Here is a 14,551-nt window from a genome sequence, read left to right on the forward strand (position 1 = left end):
GGTGTGGTGCGTTTTGTCCAAAATAAGGTAAACGGCTAGCAAGGTTGTTCGATGGATCTTCCGGCTAATATCGAAACTCGCATCAACTCACCGGAAGCAGAATACGGCACTGGCAACTATGATACCCAGATGCTTGGTAAATCGATAAACATATACTAGAATCTCAGGCAGACGATACCTTTATAAGTAACAAAAAGGATAAGCATATTATGACTTTGATAAGATGACTACTTGAGCTTTAAACACACGAGCTACAGCTTCTCCGCAAGTATCAAGCGTCGGCAAAGAATTACATTGTTCTCCTCACCAACATTTTCAGGGTCTTTGACATCCCGGCTATCATCATCCTGAGCCTTGTCCCTAGAATGCAAGTCGATCTTCGAGATTGAGAGGACGCCCATTGTCCCTTTTGGGACATGCGGAAGGGTCGATGCCCTGTTCCCGTCCGGAAGGACTGAACCCACTTCAGTCGTTCATGAACTAGGGCTGATAGACCATCCTGGTGCTTCATCCCATATGCCCCTCCAAAGCCGCTGCAAGATACAAACAGCCACCAATGCAGCATGCCTCGCATTATCCCCTGCATCATGGTACGATCGACTACACCTGAGATGACTGGCTGCCAATAAAGAGTGCAATGTGTTCAGACAAACTGAACAGAGTGTCCCTGACACTGCAACCCAATCCCTCTTCGGACCAGGGAGCCGTAAATCCGAAACAATATCAAGGCACTCGATATTGAAACTGACTGCATGGAGAGAAGTCCTTGATATTTCGTGGGTGTCTTCTTCAATAAAGGGAGCTACGTCATGGACGTCTCGCGGGCTTTTCTTCAACATCGTGACATAAACGAAATATACCCGGATGACAAGCCACCGAAATGACGTAGGATAGCACTCAATGGTAGACGAAACCATTCTTGTTTGACGATACGAAGCAACCAGATCATTCATAGAAGATCACGGCTGTGACCTCGCCTTCCAACTCTGCATAGGCAACGAAATCGCCAATTATTCCTGTTTTGACATCTCTCTCGAGAATAACGACACGACTGTCGTACTGTAGTGCCACTGCAACCAACGTACCGGCCTTGTTGATAGTAAAATGCCGCGGGAATCTGCCGCCGCATGCGATGTCTTGTTGCAAGGCCAGATGCCCAGTCTCACCGTCAATGCTGAAACTGACAAGCGAATCTGAAGTTATGCTGGTGTTGTTGTCGCCGTAATTGGGTATTTCGAGGGTGTTCTCATTTCGGGATGAGATGAGAAGATACTCTCGATCTGGCTACACGGAGCTGTTAGGATCACGATCTTTCGAAATTCGGTGCTCACTTACAGATACGGCAATCTCAGCAGCAGCGGCACCTCGGGGGATATCATTTCCTTTGCCATGGATACCACTGCTCCATACTTCCTTGAATACGATGAAACCCCCGCCATAGACGACCTCATACCCAACGACCGTATTGGCCAATTCGGCGACGAGATACATGAATGTCTTGGTCTCTTTTACTACAAAGGTCAGATGTCGAGGTCCACTCCCGGGAGCAACAACCAAAGGATCAAGCTTGCTCAACGCCAAGCTTTCATCCTCATCAACGCCGTAGACGCGGATCAAATCCGCGCCTAGATCTGGAACAAGAAGGAACCGTTTAGTCGGGTCGAGAACTGCAGCGTGGGGATGAGACGTCTCCTGTCTTGACGGATCAGGGCCTGGCTTCGGAAGGCTGTATTCCTGAACTTGCACCGATGTAATATTGGACGGGTCTCGAATGTCCCAAGTAGTGAATGCCGAACCGCCGCTTAGATATGGTTAGTCTCTTGATGCAATACCACATTCGAAAGGGGATATGCGTACTAATGCGCGACGGCCAACCCATAGGCCCACTGCCCATAAGCAACAGCACTCACGGGGCCAAGTGCCGTAGACAATTTGGTCAAAGGTGCCAAAGTGCCATTCTCATTCGTTGCAAAAGACACCAAAGACCCATTCTTTCCATCCTTAATCCCTTCATCAGTGCAATAAAGCACACCGTTCATCCAATCAAGTGTGAGCCACGACGGACTCCCACCACAAGCACCCGTCGTCGCCAACGTTTCAAGTTTGACGGGTGCATCCCGATACGCGGCAAGCGAAAGGTTCAACGTCGTAACGAGTCCACTGTACGAAGCAACATACAGTAAAGAACTCGGGTCGTGAGCGTGAGTTATCGGGTCAAGTATATCATGATGGTGGCTCCAATGCGCTCCTTTCTTATAATACGTCTGATACGCGCAGTGAAGAAGCACTATCGTCAGAGGCACGCCGAGGAGCAGTGTTGAGATCAGTAGTGTAGCGCTGTTGTCCCTAAAGGGATTCTTATTAGGTTTCTGACGGCTGAGGAGTTTCATGATGAGTGATGAGATGGTAGATCTAGATTCAATGTTTGAGGATGGGATCTGCGGTTGTATGGGGGAGCTGAAAGCTGACGCAGCTCCAACGCACTGGCCGCAAGCTGAATATCAGGGGTCGCGAATTGATAGTATAGCCGAAATATGACTGTCAAGTGGACGTTTATATCGCTTAAGTGTTGATAATATCGATTTGTGAAGAAAACAGCGTAGAAAATACAAACAGAGATTGATGCGGAGTCAAGATTTGACATTCTTTGTGGTTGTCGGCAATTGATCAACACTTCAAGCATAGCCTTACGCTAGGTAAGGAACGGAGTGTGTGTGTGTGTGTGGCTTCCGTAGCACTATAATTGACGCCTTTCGTATCGGTATCACCGGTTGGTTCTAACTGTTTAGTATTGCCACTAATCAATAAATTTTAGGTTTGATTGTTAACGTTCTTGCATGGTTGTTTGTTTCAAGGTTTGTTTCAAGAATGTAGACGCACGGAGGTTGATGAGCAAGTCATTCTGTACAGCTTCAGAGGTATGTAATAGAAGATGCCCCTGAGCTGTAGAATGCAAAAGCAAATGGCCTGACAATCCTGGACTGAAAGAAACTGTTAACTGCATCGGCCTATGATCTCAGCTGCCAACGGTTCTATTTCCTCAAGGCCGGTTAAATAGCCAGATAACCATCACCAACGCATAACAGAGCCGGACTGTGCGTTTTTGAATAATTAGTTGCAAAGCTTTCAATTCAAAATAATTCCAAACTTGATGTTTATGTTTGAACAAGTTTAATAGTTACAGCCGCCCCATACTGTCCTTTCTCAACTGTGGTATCATACTCCAATTTTTGCTATCACCATCACCGCCACAAGAACTCCAAACTACTTTTAACTCTAAATATCTGTATGTTCTACATCAAGCCTTCTCGGAAGGAAAGTCTTGAATTGCGGGCGTAGTGGTTCCTCTCGATAGAGACATGCTGTAGGGTGCCTACAAAGAAAACAGTCAGTATATGATACCTTTTTCTCAAATTTGAACATACCAGAACTTCCTTAGCGTTGCAGACTCTCCATGCAAGTTTTCGGACACTTCCATCTGCGGCGACGACAGGTGGCGCAAACTCGATCCCAAACATTTCTCGAATAGCATAGACAATCCTCTTGGCATATTTTGTGTCACGTTCGACGTGTCCGCCAAAAGGCTCTTCGGGCTGGTTAGGTGCAATGTCTGGGTCGCGGTCTAGGCAGTTTTGGACAACAGGAAGAAGAGCAGCCTCGACGGCTTGCTCATACAAGCTCTTGGCGCCAAGATCCACGTCTTCGTCAAACTTGCTAATTCGGATTTCAAAAGGCTCAGAGATTGTCATAGCATGATGATGTCCGTTGTGGTGATATCGGAACTCAAAGACGCCTTGTGTCCACCATAGCTTATCGCCTTCAAAAACAACTTCACCTTCAACCAGGTCGGCTTCCATTGCATCAGTAGCAGAGACTGGATGCTCGTCAACCACAATACTGACATCGGCCGTCAAAGAATCATAAGAACCGGCATTCGTAGGTGCCCACCGTCCAAGAGAAGAAACTTCAGTGGTATCTCTTGAACGGTTGTCGGTAACCATGTAAAGACCGATCCAATCCTTCTTACTGTGGTTGACCGGGGCCCTCCACTTAACACGAAGAGGTGCACCGTACTCGAAAGCCATGGTACGGACGGGCTTAGGGAACCGACCTGTTAAGCTCTCCTTTCCAGTGTACTTTTCCACGATAGGTGTATTGGTTGCTTGCGTGCCCTCTACAGACAAGGAATAAAGTTTCGGGTCATAGCCTTCCAAGTCGGGAGTGATTCTTGTAATTGTGAGTCGTGCGGGAGCCATGTTGAAAAGAGCTGAAGTATCTCGAACAATAGTCTTGACACCTGATGCAAATTTGGGCCGAGCAGTATCAAGGAAGTCCTCGACGAATTGACTCGTATCATCCAAAACCTTGTCAACACTTTCTTGCCATCCCTTAACATGAGGAGGCAACGACTTCTTGATGAACTTGGTGAGGCCGGCTTCTTGGCGGAGACTACGTCCATAGATCTTTTGCATGTGAGGTCGCTCGATATATGAAATGTAGAAGAATGTCAAAATCTGCGTGACCAGTGCCATAAGAAATATGGATCGGCTCCAAGTGATGAGTGCAGCGCCCCATACGCCGGCTGTTCCAAAGAATCGATCAGGATTGTTCAGGAAGCGATAGATGGACTTGTATGTCAACTTGGCCTGATGATCAAAGAAGAAATCACCACAGAACCATCCAAATTCCCCAAGAGAATCATAAACGCTGAATGCGGTCCATAATTGGAGGGCGACAAGACAGGCACCCAGGACGTGCTTGAGCATAACCAGGCCATACGCCCAGTCCTCGGGAGGCGAGTACATCTTCCAGCATGCGGCAACAAAAGCGGTATTACACATGATCATGCTGATGTGATGCAGGCCCTTCCACTGGCGCCACGCTTCACCAGCACTCTCACCAAATTTAAGGAAATGGCGAGTCCACATCTTGTTCTTGGACTGCTGGTCGAGGATGAGACCCAATCCAAGATGGTACCATACGCGCCATACCAAAGCATGGAAGACAAAAGCCGCCTGCCAAGCAGGGCTTGAGGGCGTCGCCAGAGTGAGGGTGGCTACGTAGAACGGCATAACGATAACAGCAAAGTCAGGAACCCGGAACAAATCAAGGTTACTTAGACCAACAAGGTTATGGACCTGGCCGGGATCATCCTTTTGGGAAGGTTTGAGTGTTTGCTGGTCGAATGCACCTTCAAGCGATTTGATATCAGCAGGTATGGCCTCACTTTGGCTGCCGGAAATGGTTCGCTTGCGTGGAGGAGGAGGGTTGTACGTCTTCTCAATGTGAGGGTTCTCGACAATCACAAGGAAAGCAAATTGGGCCATGTGCGCGAGGATCGAGATGAAGAGGACCTCGTAGCTGGCAGCCATCATGGAGATACCGTAGTAACCGGCGTAACCGATTGAGTACATGGGATGGGGAGCCATCTCGAAAACACCATCGAAAGTCAAGTCTTGGTCGATGAGGTAGAAAAAGTCTCCCCAATACCAGGCAAAGTCTTTCACGACACGATGGGCATCCAATTTCACCCAAAGGTTGAAGCCAATGAGACTGATACCAACGGCCCAACGGGAGAAACCTACCAGAGGGTTCTCGCCTTCAGGAGTATGACCACAGACCATGGCAAATAGGCAGTAGGACACAAAATCACACATGAGGATCAAATCAACAACCCTTCGGAAGACCAGCCAAGTGTTGTACTCGATGGGGGCCTTTTCGAATTCATAATCTTCGGTAATCTTGGTCTCCAGCTCGGTCTTGAGGAGCTTGTAGAGCCATGGCCGGGGGTTCTTGCCAGTTGATGGGTGTTCAAATAGTTTCCAACGTCGAGCCCAAGTGACAAGACGACGATGATTTGACTGGATCTGAAGCAATACACCAATGCCGATATTGTAGCAAGCCCGCCAGAACAGGAAGACAATAGCAAAGACAGTGCGCTTGGATCCAGATGGTAGGAAATAAGCGGCTAGAATATGAAGGCCCAGAATTGTCAAGACAATAGCATCAGAAAGATTCTTGGGTTGTCGAGGATCCAAAAGCTGAGAAACCATATCATGGGTTGTGGGTACAATAAAGACTGCAGCATGTGACAATCAGCCAAAGACGCACGAGAGCAATACACCACCAAATTAACCATAATTCGGGCTTTACATACCTGTACCGTCTGGTGTGCGACCATAAGTCTTGTTGGACTTTTCAGACGAGTCTATCGTTTCTGATGGCTCAAGACCATGATTTTGTTGTGCTTGAGAGTCTTGTTGCGCTGTAGAATCAACCCCAGATTGCCTCTGTCGCAATCCAGGGCTGGTGTCTGGTACATCGGCAGCAGTACTCATGACCGGTGACGATGCAGCAGCCAGAGAGTGTTTCAGAAGGTGTATGTATTCCCAGAGACTGTTGTGATGAAGGTTTGATTCCAAGGGAGAAAAGAATAGAAGTTTAGTTTGAGTAAAAGATGAGGAGATGGGAATGAAAGGGCTTGTAGCAATAACATCCGGCTGTCGGGTTAGGATGGGGAAGCTTGAAACGACGTCAGGCTGCTCCACTGGCTAGACTGTCCGAACGGGGTCACCTGGTTAAGCGTTTGCGTGCTGCTTCGTCCCTGGCTTGAACTAACTAGGACCTGGTCTGGAGTTGCGGCAGCTCCATAAATTGAAGACGGAGGGAAGTGAACAGAGGCTAGGGCATGCAGGACAGTACCGCACAGTCTGTATGCACGAGGTTGCAGTTTGATGATTGGTGCAAGCTTTTAATGCAGTTGTTTGTATTGTATGAGGTGCTGTTATTTTGGTATTGTTTCATCTGATGAAATGAGTGCTTTAGTCGAGAAAGAGCGAGAAGAGAGAAGAAGACAATTTATAATGGAAGGTGCCAGCAATACAAGTCAAGACACCAGTCAAGAGCACCTGCCCGCCCACCTTGTGCGGGTTCTGTCGTGACACCTATTGCAACATGCACCTTCCTCATAGTATGAGCAGAATACCTACCTCCTACTAATTCATCAGAACCACTCACGAGCCTGCCTTCAATAGACAATGAGGTTTGAACGGGGCGGTGGTCTTACAGGGCGGCAACAGCGCTAAACCCACTGCGATGACCACAAGCGGGGGCTCCAATTGACCTGGGCTTCCATCGTGTTCCCCCACCTCGACAGAACTGAATCATGAGAATCATCGGGCTCTTTGTGATACCTGTTGATCAGTGAATTACAGCAATAGATGATGGTGATTGTTATAGTCTCTGCAGACTAAATAGTAAACTAAACTCTAATATACTTTGATTTGCTCAAATATGCATTTCTTTGGAATGAATACCGCCGACTCTACCCGCAATGGCCGCAGCAATTGCCGCTCTGCAAAGAACAAGAATGGGTCTGCATCCGGCGACCGGCGCCGTTATGGAGGACATGTCCCGATAGGTACCACGGGCCAAACCCCACCCCGTTGTGGGGGCTTCGGAAGCGAGCTTTCGACATCTTGATGGTGTTTGATCAATAAGATGCTCGCATCGATGGACCTTAGGTTACCTTTCTCATTTCTTTAGCTCGAACGGTGCTCCAGTAGGCGTTGCAGGCATAAAAAGACCCTTGTCTTGGTCAACAGCGTGGGGTAGAATCACATGCAAATCTTACACTGAAGCAGTAGAAAAAAGAAACACCCCAGACGATTTATCCCAACAAAAATGGAATATCAGAGCCTTTCTAGGATCGTGAGTGTGCCACAAGGGGCTATAACGATAGTCCATTAATCTGTCTTTGATTGACAAAAAAACATTGAAACATACACAGAGTGATGGACGAAAAGGCAGACAAGTAATCCACGCTCTATACTTCCAGTCGCTAAAGCGTCCCTTGTCGTAAATATAGAAACAAAAAAATATAAGTAAACGAAGAGTTTTAGAATATATTAAAGAGAAAAACGAGTTGTGATGGGGTTGCTCGACCATCCCTTCTCTACCTAGTGCAGGGGACTCCTTGATCGGGTGCTCCTCTTCTAACAGCAGAATGTTTTGAGCTATCTCAGTATAAGTCCACCCAAAAGACATTCAGCGAGGAAATAGACACACCACAACCAGTCAATCCATGTTTCTCGGACCATACACTCTCAGCGCGGAGAATCACATTACAATTCTTGGTTGAGCACGAGACCGTCACCCTGAATTGGAAATATCTCCATGCAGGTATCAAACATTCACCCTATCCTTGCTCAATTCAGGGTCTCGATTTACATAGCCCCTTGTTCTCGAAGCCAGTGGATTCGATTCTGTTGAGATACGAAAGAAACCAATAGTCATAATTATCGTGGCATTTTAGCAGTTCCTATAAAGGCAACCCGAAAGAGCCGCTTGTCTTTATACGCGAGAGTTATATCCCGCAATGCTCAACCCATGCGGCTAAGCTAACCTCGCTTCTGTGAAAGGTCAGAGTAAGAACCGGTTAATATGGAGGAAGCCAATATTGGTCTTTGCAATTCTATCGAGTTCGAATTACAAGGACTGTCTGTTGCTCGTCGTGGCTAGAAAGCCTTACATGAAAGATGTCTTTCGTGCCCTTACCTATCATGATTGATATGGCACTGTCCCTGGGAATACTAATAGGCTTTAGCAGGCGTAAATGTACTATAGAAGTTCGTTGAATGCATTCGGTAGTCGATCTTGGTCAGTACTGCATATTTCTCCTGGGCAAATGCAAATGTGGCCGAGTGAAATCGAGCCAGCAAGCCATGCGTCACTCAGCGATGCACGCGCAGGATCCTGCTTGTATGGATCAAAGGCCATTGTTTCTGAATGTTTAATGTATAATTAGCAATGTTCGGAAGGTAAATCACAATATGTGCAGCCTCTACAAAATAAACTCATTTGTTTAACACTAGAGTGCAAAACTGTTTCAGTCTGGCCGATCTTTACATATTTCTGACCACTCTCAATGTGACAGGAGCCTCTTGATGGTTTAACTTGCGATTTGGCATTGGTAAAGATCAGGACAAGGCCTTTGCCTTCTGAAATAATATCCCACCAGGTTCAATAATGATAACTGGCTAGGGGACCGCATGCACTCAATAATACGGGTAGCCAGCAGACGTGCAAGTGGAAGCATACCCCTTCCACACCCTAAGATCTTCCCTTACAAAGATAGCCAAGGTGGGCAGACAACCTAAGAGTATTGTCTTACTAGGCCCCTGAATATATCCTACTGTGACCCAGCATAGCTGGCTGTACTCTTACAATCATCCCCACTCATACATCATCAGAAATATAGACAATCACTTTTCCCATCCCAGACCACACATATCCTAAAGGTTTCATTGAATCATGAGGTCGAAAGTTTTCTTTTCCCATCTCAACCACAAATGCATTACCATGTGTTCCCCCTAGCTAAACAACGCACAGAAGATCGAAACAACACCACCTTTTTACTGAGCCTTCTTGGCAAACTCCACCCGGAGAATGAGATGCTTGAAACCAAATCCGTCCATCTTCGCACAAGCCTTGACGGCATCGCCGCGGTCCGCAAAGCTGATGAAGGCGAAACCCTTGGCCATACCGGTTTCTCTGTCCTTGGCAAGGAATACTCGGGTGACACGACCAAAGCGTTCGAACATATCGCGCAACTCTCCCTCCTCGGCCATCTCGGAAACCTAATGTCTGTCAGTACTGTATGCTGTGGTAGTGTCAGGGCAGCACTCACGTTGGTAACACGCAGTGTAGCAAGGTCGTCCCTCTCGCCGAACTTGGATCCCATTCTCTCGCCAGCAGATCCGTTGCCACGCAGGGCAGGAGGAACATATGAACCCTTCTTGGCACCAGCAGCCGCGGCGGGTGAAGGCTCGTCTCCCATACCAGCAGCGACATCGGCAGCGCCGCTCTCTCCGATGGGTGCCATGGTGTCCTTGTAAGGACATCGGGCAGTGAAATGCTGACCGTTGCAAATACGACACTTGACCTGCTTGTCCTTGAGCTGATCCTTCATGGTCTGGGCGGTATTGTCGGTGGACTCGTCCTTCTCGGCCTTTCGCCAGTTGACGCTTGGTCGGAAGATGATGTTCTCACCGACCGAGGTGGTATCGGGAGCAGGGCCTGCGGGATCCTTTGCGCTGAGGCCGAACTTGGGCCAGGTTTTTCGGTCGGCGACACGGGGGTTTACGGTCTCGGTGTGGGTGATGAATCGCACTCTGCGAACGGTCTTGACCTTTCTACCGTCATCGTCGTATCTAAAAGTGATGATCGTCTTTGTCCCATCCTTGTTGGCGATGGTTTGAGGCTCAGGGAGATCGGTGGAGGTCTCCTCGACATCGTCGTCGTCGGCCCAGTCGTGCCTTTTAAAAGGTGGAGTTAGCCAGATTTTATCGATTTAGTGGCGAGACATTTCATCTATCAAAAACAAAGAGATGCTCAAGTTCAACAATATTGAGGATATCGATAGAATACCCCACTCGGAGCACAAGCAAAGGCGGGCGGACTCACTTGGGCTGGTTCGCAACTGCGGCAGCCATGATGAATCGAGCGTATCCGTGCGACTTTTCAAGTTATAGGTGTGTAGGTCTCGCGGTAGTCGGGATGCGTCGTCGTGGCTCGTCGAGGCGTCACTTCGTTATCGTGGGGTTTCTTAGTGATGGTTGAATTTATTGCACTTTTTCGTGGTGCGGCGTTTGAGCAATGGTGGGGCAGAATGTCAAGCCACATCAAGAAACAAGGGATATCGAGATCACATGATGAGCACTGCCACAGGGCCAACTTAATCCGCTCCGATTGAAGCGTATTGTTAAAGTTTATTAGGCGTCTTGTTAGTTACGTTACTTTGCTTAATCTCATGTTAACAAGGCTTGATGAATGGACTTGTTACGTGGAACGTGCCATTGTTAGAACCGGCAATTGCCAGTGGGTAGACGGGAAATCGGCATGAAGGGTCATGTCGAAATTGCATACGACGGAGAGTTATGTGGCGCAGTCGAACCATGTTATCGAATGAGAGTGACACGGCATCCCACATTGAGTTTGTTTCGAAGTTGTGATTTGCTTTATTAATTTTCTCAAAACCTTACTTAGTAAGCAACAATCATCAATTAAGAGTAATGCGTGGGAGTTGCTGATACAAACCTGTGACTCGGGGAAGACCCTTGACGTCCCCCCGTGTTGGGAGATGAAGATGCTAGTTACACATGGATGCCAAGTGACAGGGCGCTGGACCATCTAAAGCCAAGCGTGGCGCAGTCTATGAAGCACCCAATAGCGTCCACGTAATCCCGCAACGCGGTCTTGTGGCGTGCAGCAATGGCCATGTGAGAGGGAGCTTGGAGATGTCGTGGAAACACTTTTACTTTGGGGGGGGAGCTTGGCTTGCATTCGTAACGTTGTTCGTTTCTTCGTTCCGTTCCGTATTCATTCATCCCATCTTATTTATCCACATTCTCTCCTCCCTCTTTCCATTTCTTTCCTTTACACACTTTTTAATAACGACTGATACTTCCTCGTACCTGACGATCTATCTTTTGCGCGACTCTAAGATCCACCTCCTATCTGTTGTCGCATAGCGCTTTACTCTACTATCACAATGGCCTTCAAGCAAGACGAACCTCCAGCCTACGGCCCTCCCCCGGGTGCCCCTCAACCTACATATGGCGGTTATCAGCAAGATCCGTACCAGCAGGGCGGCGCGCCCCCTCCTCAAGGCTACTACCAGCAAGCTCCTCCTCAGATGGGCTACTACAACCAGCAACAAGGACCCTTTCCCGCTGGCCAGGGCCCCTATCCTCCTCAGCAGGGTCCCTACGGCCAGCCTCCCCCTCAAGGCTATTACCCCAACGATGATTCAAGAGGAAACGGTGGTGGCGGCGGCGGCGGTCTCATGACCGGTCTTCTAGCTGGTCTCGCATGCTGCTGCTGTTTGGACTGCCTTTTCTAAGCGTCAATCTGACCTATTACTCGATATCACCGCCGCCGATAAACGGATCTACAAATTACGAGATGTTGGAGTATTCGACTCCTCTCCAGCAGGCAAAGGAATGACCTGCGACGAGCGCGTGGCGCATCAGGCAATGGGAAGGGTTTTGTGTTTTGGCGTTGGGGTTTCTTTGTTCAGAGATCTTATTCTACGTTAGGTGTTTCTTTGTTTGATCGATACCTAGAATACGACTTTAATCACATAATGTTCCGTCCCCAGGATACAAAATTGCCCGAGGTGATATTTTTGACATGTATATTGACATTGATAGATGTGGTGATGTGATACTATGCTGCGGCAAAGAGTGTCTCAAACTCATCCCTGACTTTTGCGACACAGTCATTCGAGTAAATCTTTTTTTGCACATCTGGTGATGTCCATTTGTCCGGAACCGAACCACTGAGCTTGTGCTCTTTGAACATCCTATCTCTCTCCTCCTTTGCCTTTCCTTCGCCGAGATGCAGCGTTCGGCCGGACAAATAGGCCATTTCGACAAGGCTCGACGTCCACTCCTTTCGAGATAGCTCGTACACCTTGAGGCACTTGGAAATAGTCTCAGGCTGCGTATCAGGAGCAAGGCACAGAACTTCTGCGATTGTCGAACCGTCTTCAATGGCCATGGCTGCTCCTTGACTGAGATGCGGAAGTGTCGGGTGGCATGCATCGCCCAGCAAGGCGACAGCTCCGTGCGTCCATGTTGGCAGCGGCTTGTACATCCTCAGCCGCCACTCACAGACTTCTCCTTCAGGAACAAGATTGAGCATCTTCTGCACAACTGGACAGAAATTCTCAAAGACTTTGAGCATCACCTCCTTGGAGCCTCTGGTTGTGTATGTTATAGACGGGGCGCCAGCAAAGTTCTCATCTGGATGGGCGGTTGATAAGTTGTAAATGGACTTGTCGGCGATGGAGTAGGCAATGATGTGTCGCTTCTCTCCTACCCACCGCACAACCTCGTCACTGTCGATGAGAGCCAGGAGCTCGGGATCATGAGCCATATCTTCCCTGTTGAGCATGATGCGGTAGGCAGCCTGACCAGTCTCTGCTTCTTCAGGCACGGCGCCTACTTGCTGCAGAATTTGAGAACGTGCGACACTCTTGATACCATCTGCGCCGAGGAGAATGTCGGCTTGACTTGTGTAGGGCTCTCCATCTCTAGGCTTGAGCTTAAAGGATGCCTGGGGTGAGAAGGTTTCAATCTCGACCAAGCTTGTTGAGAAATGAAAGTTGATGCTGTCTTGCTTTTTACAAGCCTCGTACATATGACCAGCCAGGGATGATCTATGGCCGCAAAGGTGCGAGTAACCATATTGGCCTTTCAGGTCTGGCATATCGACATGAGCGAGTTCTTCATTGGTCGATCCCTCTGGGTTATGTCAGGATGGTTCTTGTAAGATGTTCCGTATAAAAACTTACGTCGAATACTGCTGCCAGCGACACGAGTTGCCTCTTTCTCGATGTCATCCCAGCACCCTAATCTATCGAGAATCCTTCCCACATTGGGAGGCATTTGAATACCAGCTCCAACAAAACCAAGATTACTGGCTGTCTCATATACGTCGATGTGTTTGAAGCCTCGTTTGGCGAGGGCGAGGGCAGCACCTAGGCCACCCATGCCGGCGCCCATGATGGCGATATGCAGGTCTTTGATGTCAGTCATGATGGCAAGACCGAGTTGGTTGTAGTTTCGATAGAAACAGACTTGGCATTGAGAGAGTTCATGGTGGTTTATATCAAGAACGGTTGTTCCTTTATCCGATCTGGTTCATGGTGACTATCCCGAATGCAAATGCCGGGATGCGGGGACCGGAAGTACATCTCTGAATGGAGCTCTTGATCTCTGCAAACCACTGGTGGAAGCCTCTTTTGTAAATAGAGGATTACATATCACAGACGGTTTTACTAATTTTTTTTCAGTTAATTTCCTATTTTGACTTGTGTTTGGCTCCTATATCGGCGGGTGTGGTTGTGTATATTCGTCATGTAGGTACTAAAGATCTGTGGTGGAGTTCTCGCTCGTCATCATCAAGACCGTGACATTTATTTTGGCTAGACATGTCACTAATTAAGAATAATCATCGACCTCGGAGGTATTTGTACCGAGTCATCGCCTTTTGTACCTTGTCGGGAATATATCTCGGCAAGTGGGCGGTCAGATTCTGTGACACTTCGAGGTAGATTTACCTGTGTAGGTACCATGTTTGTCTTTATTCAGCCGATTCATTGTATGTCTTGCAGTCTAGACTTTGAGGATTCCTGTGGGCGCTGTACACACAACCTGATTGCTGCCGTCACGGAGCTGTGAGTATGATTTGGGAATTGGGAGGAAACAATAAGTGGATAGTAATCGGCATTTGACCTTGGGGGCTACGCCAATGGGGGAATTGTTGTATCGCGCTGGGGTATGAGAGTTTGGGAAAGATTGTGGTTTAGATAGAATGTGAAGAGGAGAGGGCCGAACAATATGCCATGGTCAAGTACAACAGACGATCCGGGCAGAATAGTTGACAGTATCGAGGCTCTACATGTCAAACAATCATTGTTCGTGTGTACCGAACAGTCTCTTGATGATGTGAGTTTTTTCCATACATCGAGTTTATTAGAACAAAC

The 14,551-nt window shown here is 48.1% G+C and overlaps 5 protein-coding genes across 5 annotated transcripts; 1 reads left to right on the forward strand and 4 right to left on the reverse strand.

Moving 5' to 3' along the window:
- Window positions 1-767: 767 nt before the first annotated feature.
- EDB82DRAFT_316899 (Lactonase, 7-bladed beta-propeller-domain-containing protein) lies at window positions 768-2,607 on the reverse strand. Its single transcript, XM_025738072.2, has 3 exons — window positions 1,858-2,607; window positions 1,336-1,801; window positions 768-1,284 (listed from the first exon to the last, which is right to left on the reverse strand). The coding sequence occupies exons 1-3, from the start codon at window positions 2,388-2,390 to the stop codon at window positions 946-948; spliced, it is 1,338 nt and encodes a 445-aa protein (XP_025592869.1). The 5' UTR covers window positions 2,391-2,607; the 3' UTR covers window positions 768-945.
- A 541-nt stretch (window positions 2,608-3,148) lies between these two features.
- Window positions 3,149-6,524, reverse strand: EDB82DRAFT_316897 (phospholipid methyltransferase-domain-containing protein). The gene is made up of 2 exons (XM_065607466.1): window positions 6,158-6,524; window positions 3,149-6,079 (listed from the first exon to the last, which is right to left on the reverse strand). Exons 1-2 carry the CDS (start codon window positions 6,336-6,338, stop codon window positions 3,294-3,296), a joined length of 2,967 nt encoding a protein of 988 aa, XP_065463350.1. The 5' UTR covers window positions 6,339-6,524; the 3' UTR covers window positions 3,149-3,293.
- A 2,889-nt stretch (window positions 6,525-9,413) lies between these two features.
- EDB82DRAFT_529636 (eukaryotic translation initiation factor 3 subunit G-domain-containing protein) lies at window positions 9,414-10,493 on the reverse strand (the record flags this gene model as incomplete). The annotated part of the gene is made up of 3 exons (XM_025738074.1): window positions 9,414-9,638; window positions 9,689-10,316; window positions 10,465-10,493. The coding sequence occupies 3 exons, from the start codon at window positions 10,491-10,493 to the stop codon at window positions 9,414-9,416; spliced, it is 882 nt and encodes a 293-aa protein (XP_025592871.1).
- An 848-nt stretch (window positions 10,494-11,341) lies between these two features.
- On the forward strand, window positions 11,342-12,171 carry EDB82DRAFT_514352 (uncharacterized protein). The gene has a single exon (XM_025738077.2). The coding sequence runs from the start codon at window positions 11,552-11,554 to the stop codon at window positions 11,900-11,902; it is 351 nt and encodes a 116-aa protein (XP_025592873.1). The 5' UTR covers window positions 11,342-11,551; the 3' UTR covers window positions 11,903-12,171.
- On the reverse strand, window positions 12,172-13,996 carry EDB82DRAFT_579577 (uncharacterized protein). The gene is made up of 2 exons (XM_025738078.2): window positions 13,358-13,996; window positions 12,172-13,307 (listed from the first exon to the last, which is right to left on the reverse strand). The coding sequence occupies exons 1-2, from the start codon at window positions 13,599-13,601 to the stop codon at window positions 12,229-12,231; spliced, it is 1,323 nt and encodes a 440-aa protein (XP_025592874.1). The 5' UTR covers window positions 13,602-13,996; the 3' UTR covers window positions 12,172-12,228.
- Window positions 13,997-14,551: the final 555 nt, after the last annotated feature.

Source organism: Fusarium venenatum (genome assembly GCF_020744135.1).
Source record: "Fusarium venenatum strain MPI-CAGE-CH-0201 chromosome Unknown EDB82scaffold_4, whole genome shotgun sequence".
In the NCBI taxonomy this organism is placed as follows: domain Eukaryota; kingdom Fungi; phylum Ascomycota; class Sordariomycetes; order Hypocreales; family Nectriaceae; genus Fusarium; species Fusarium venenatum.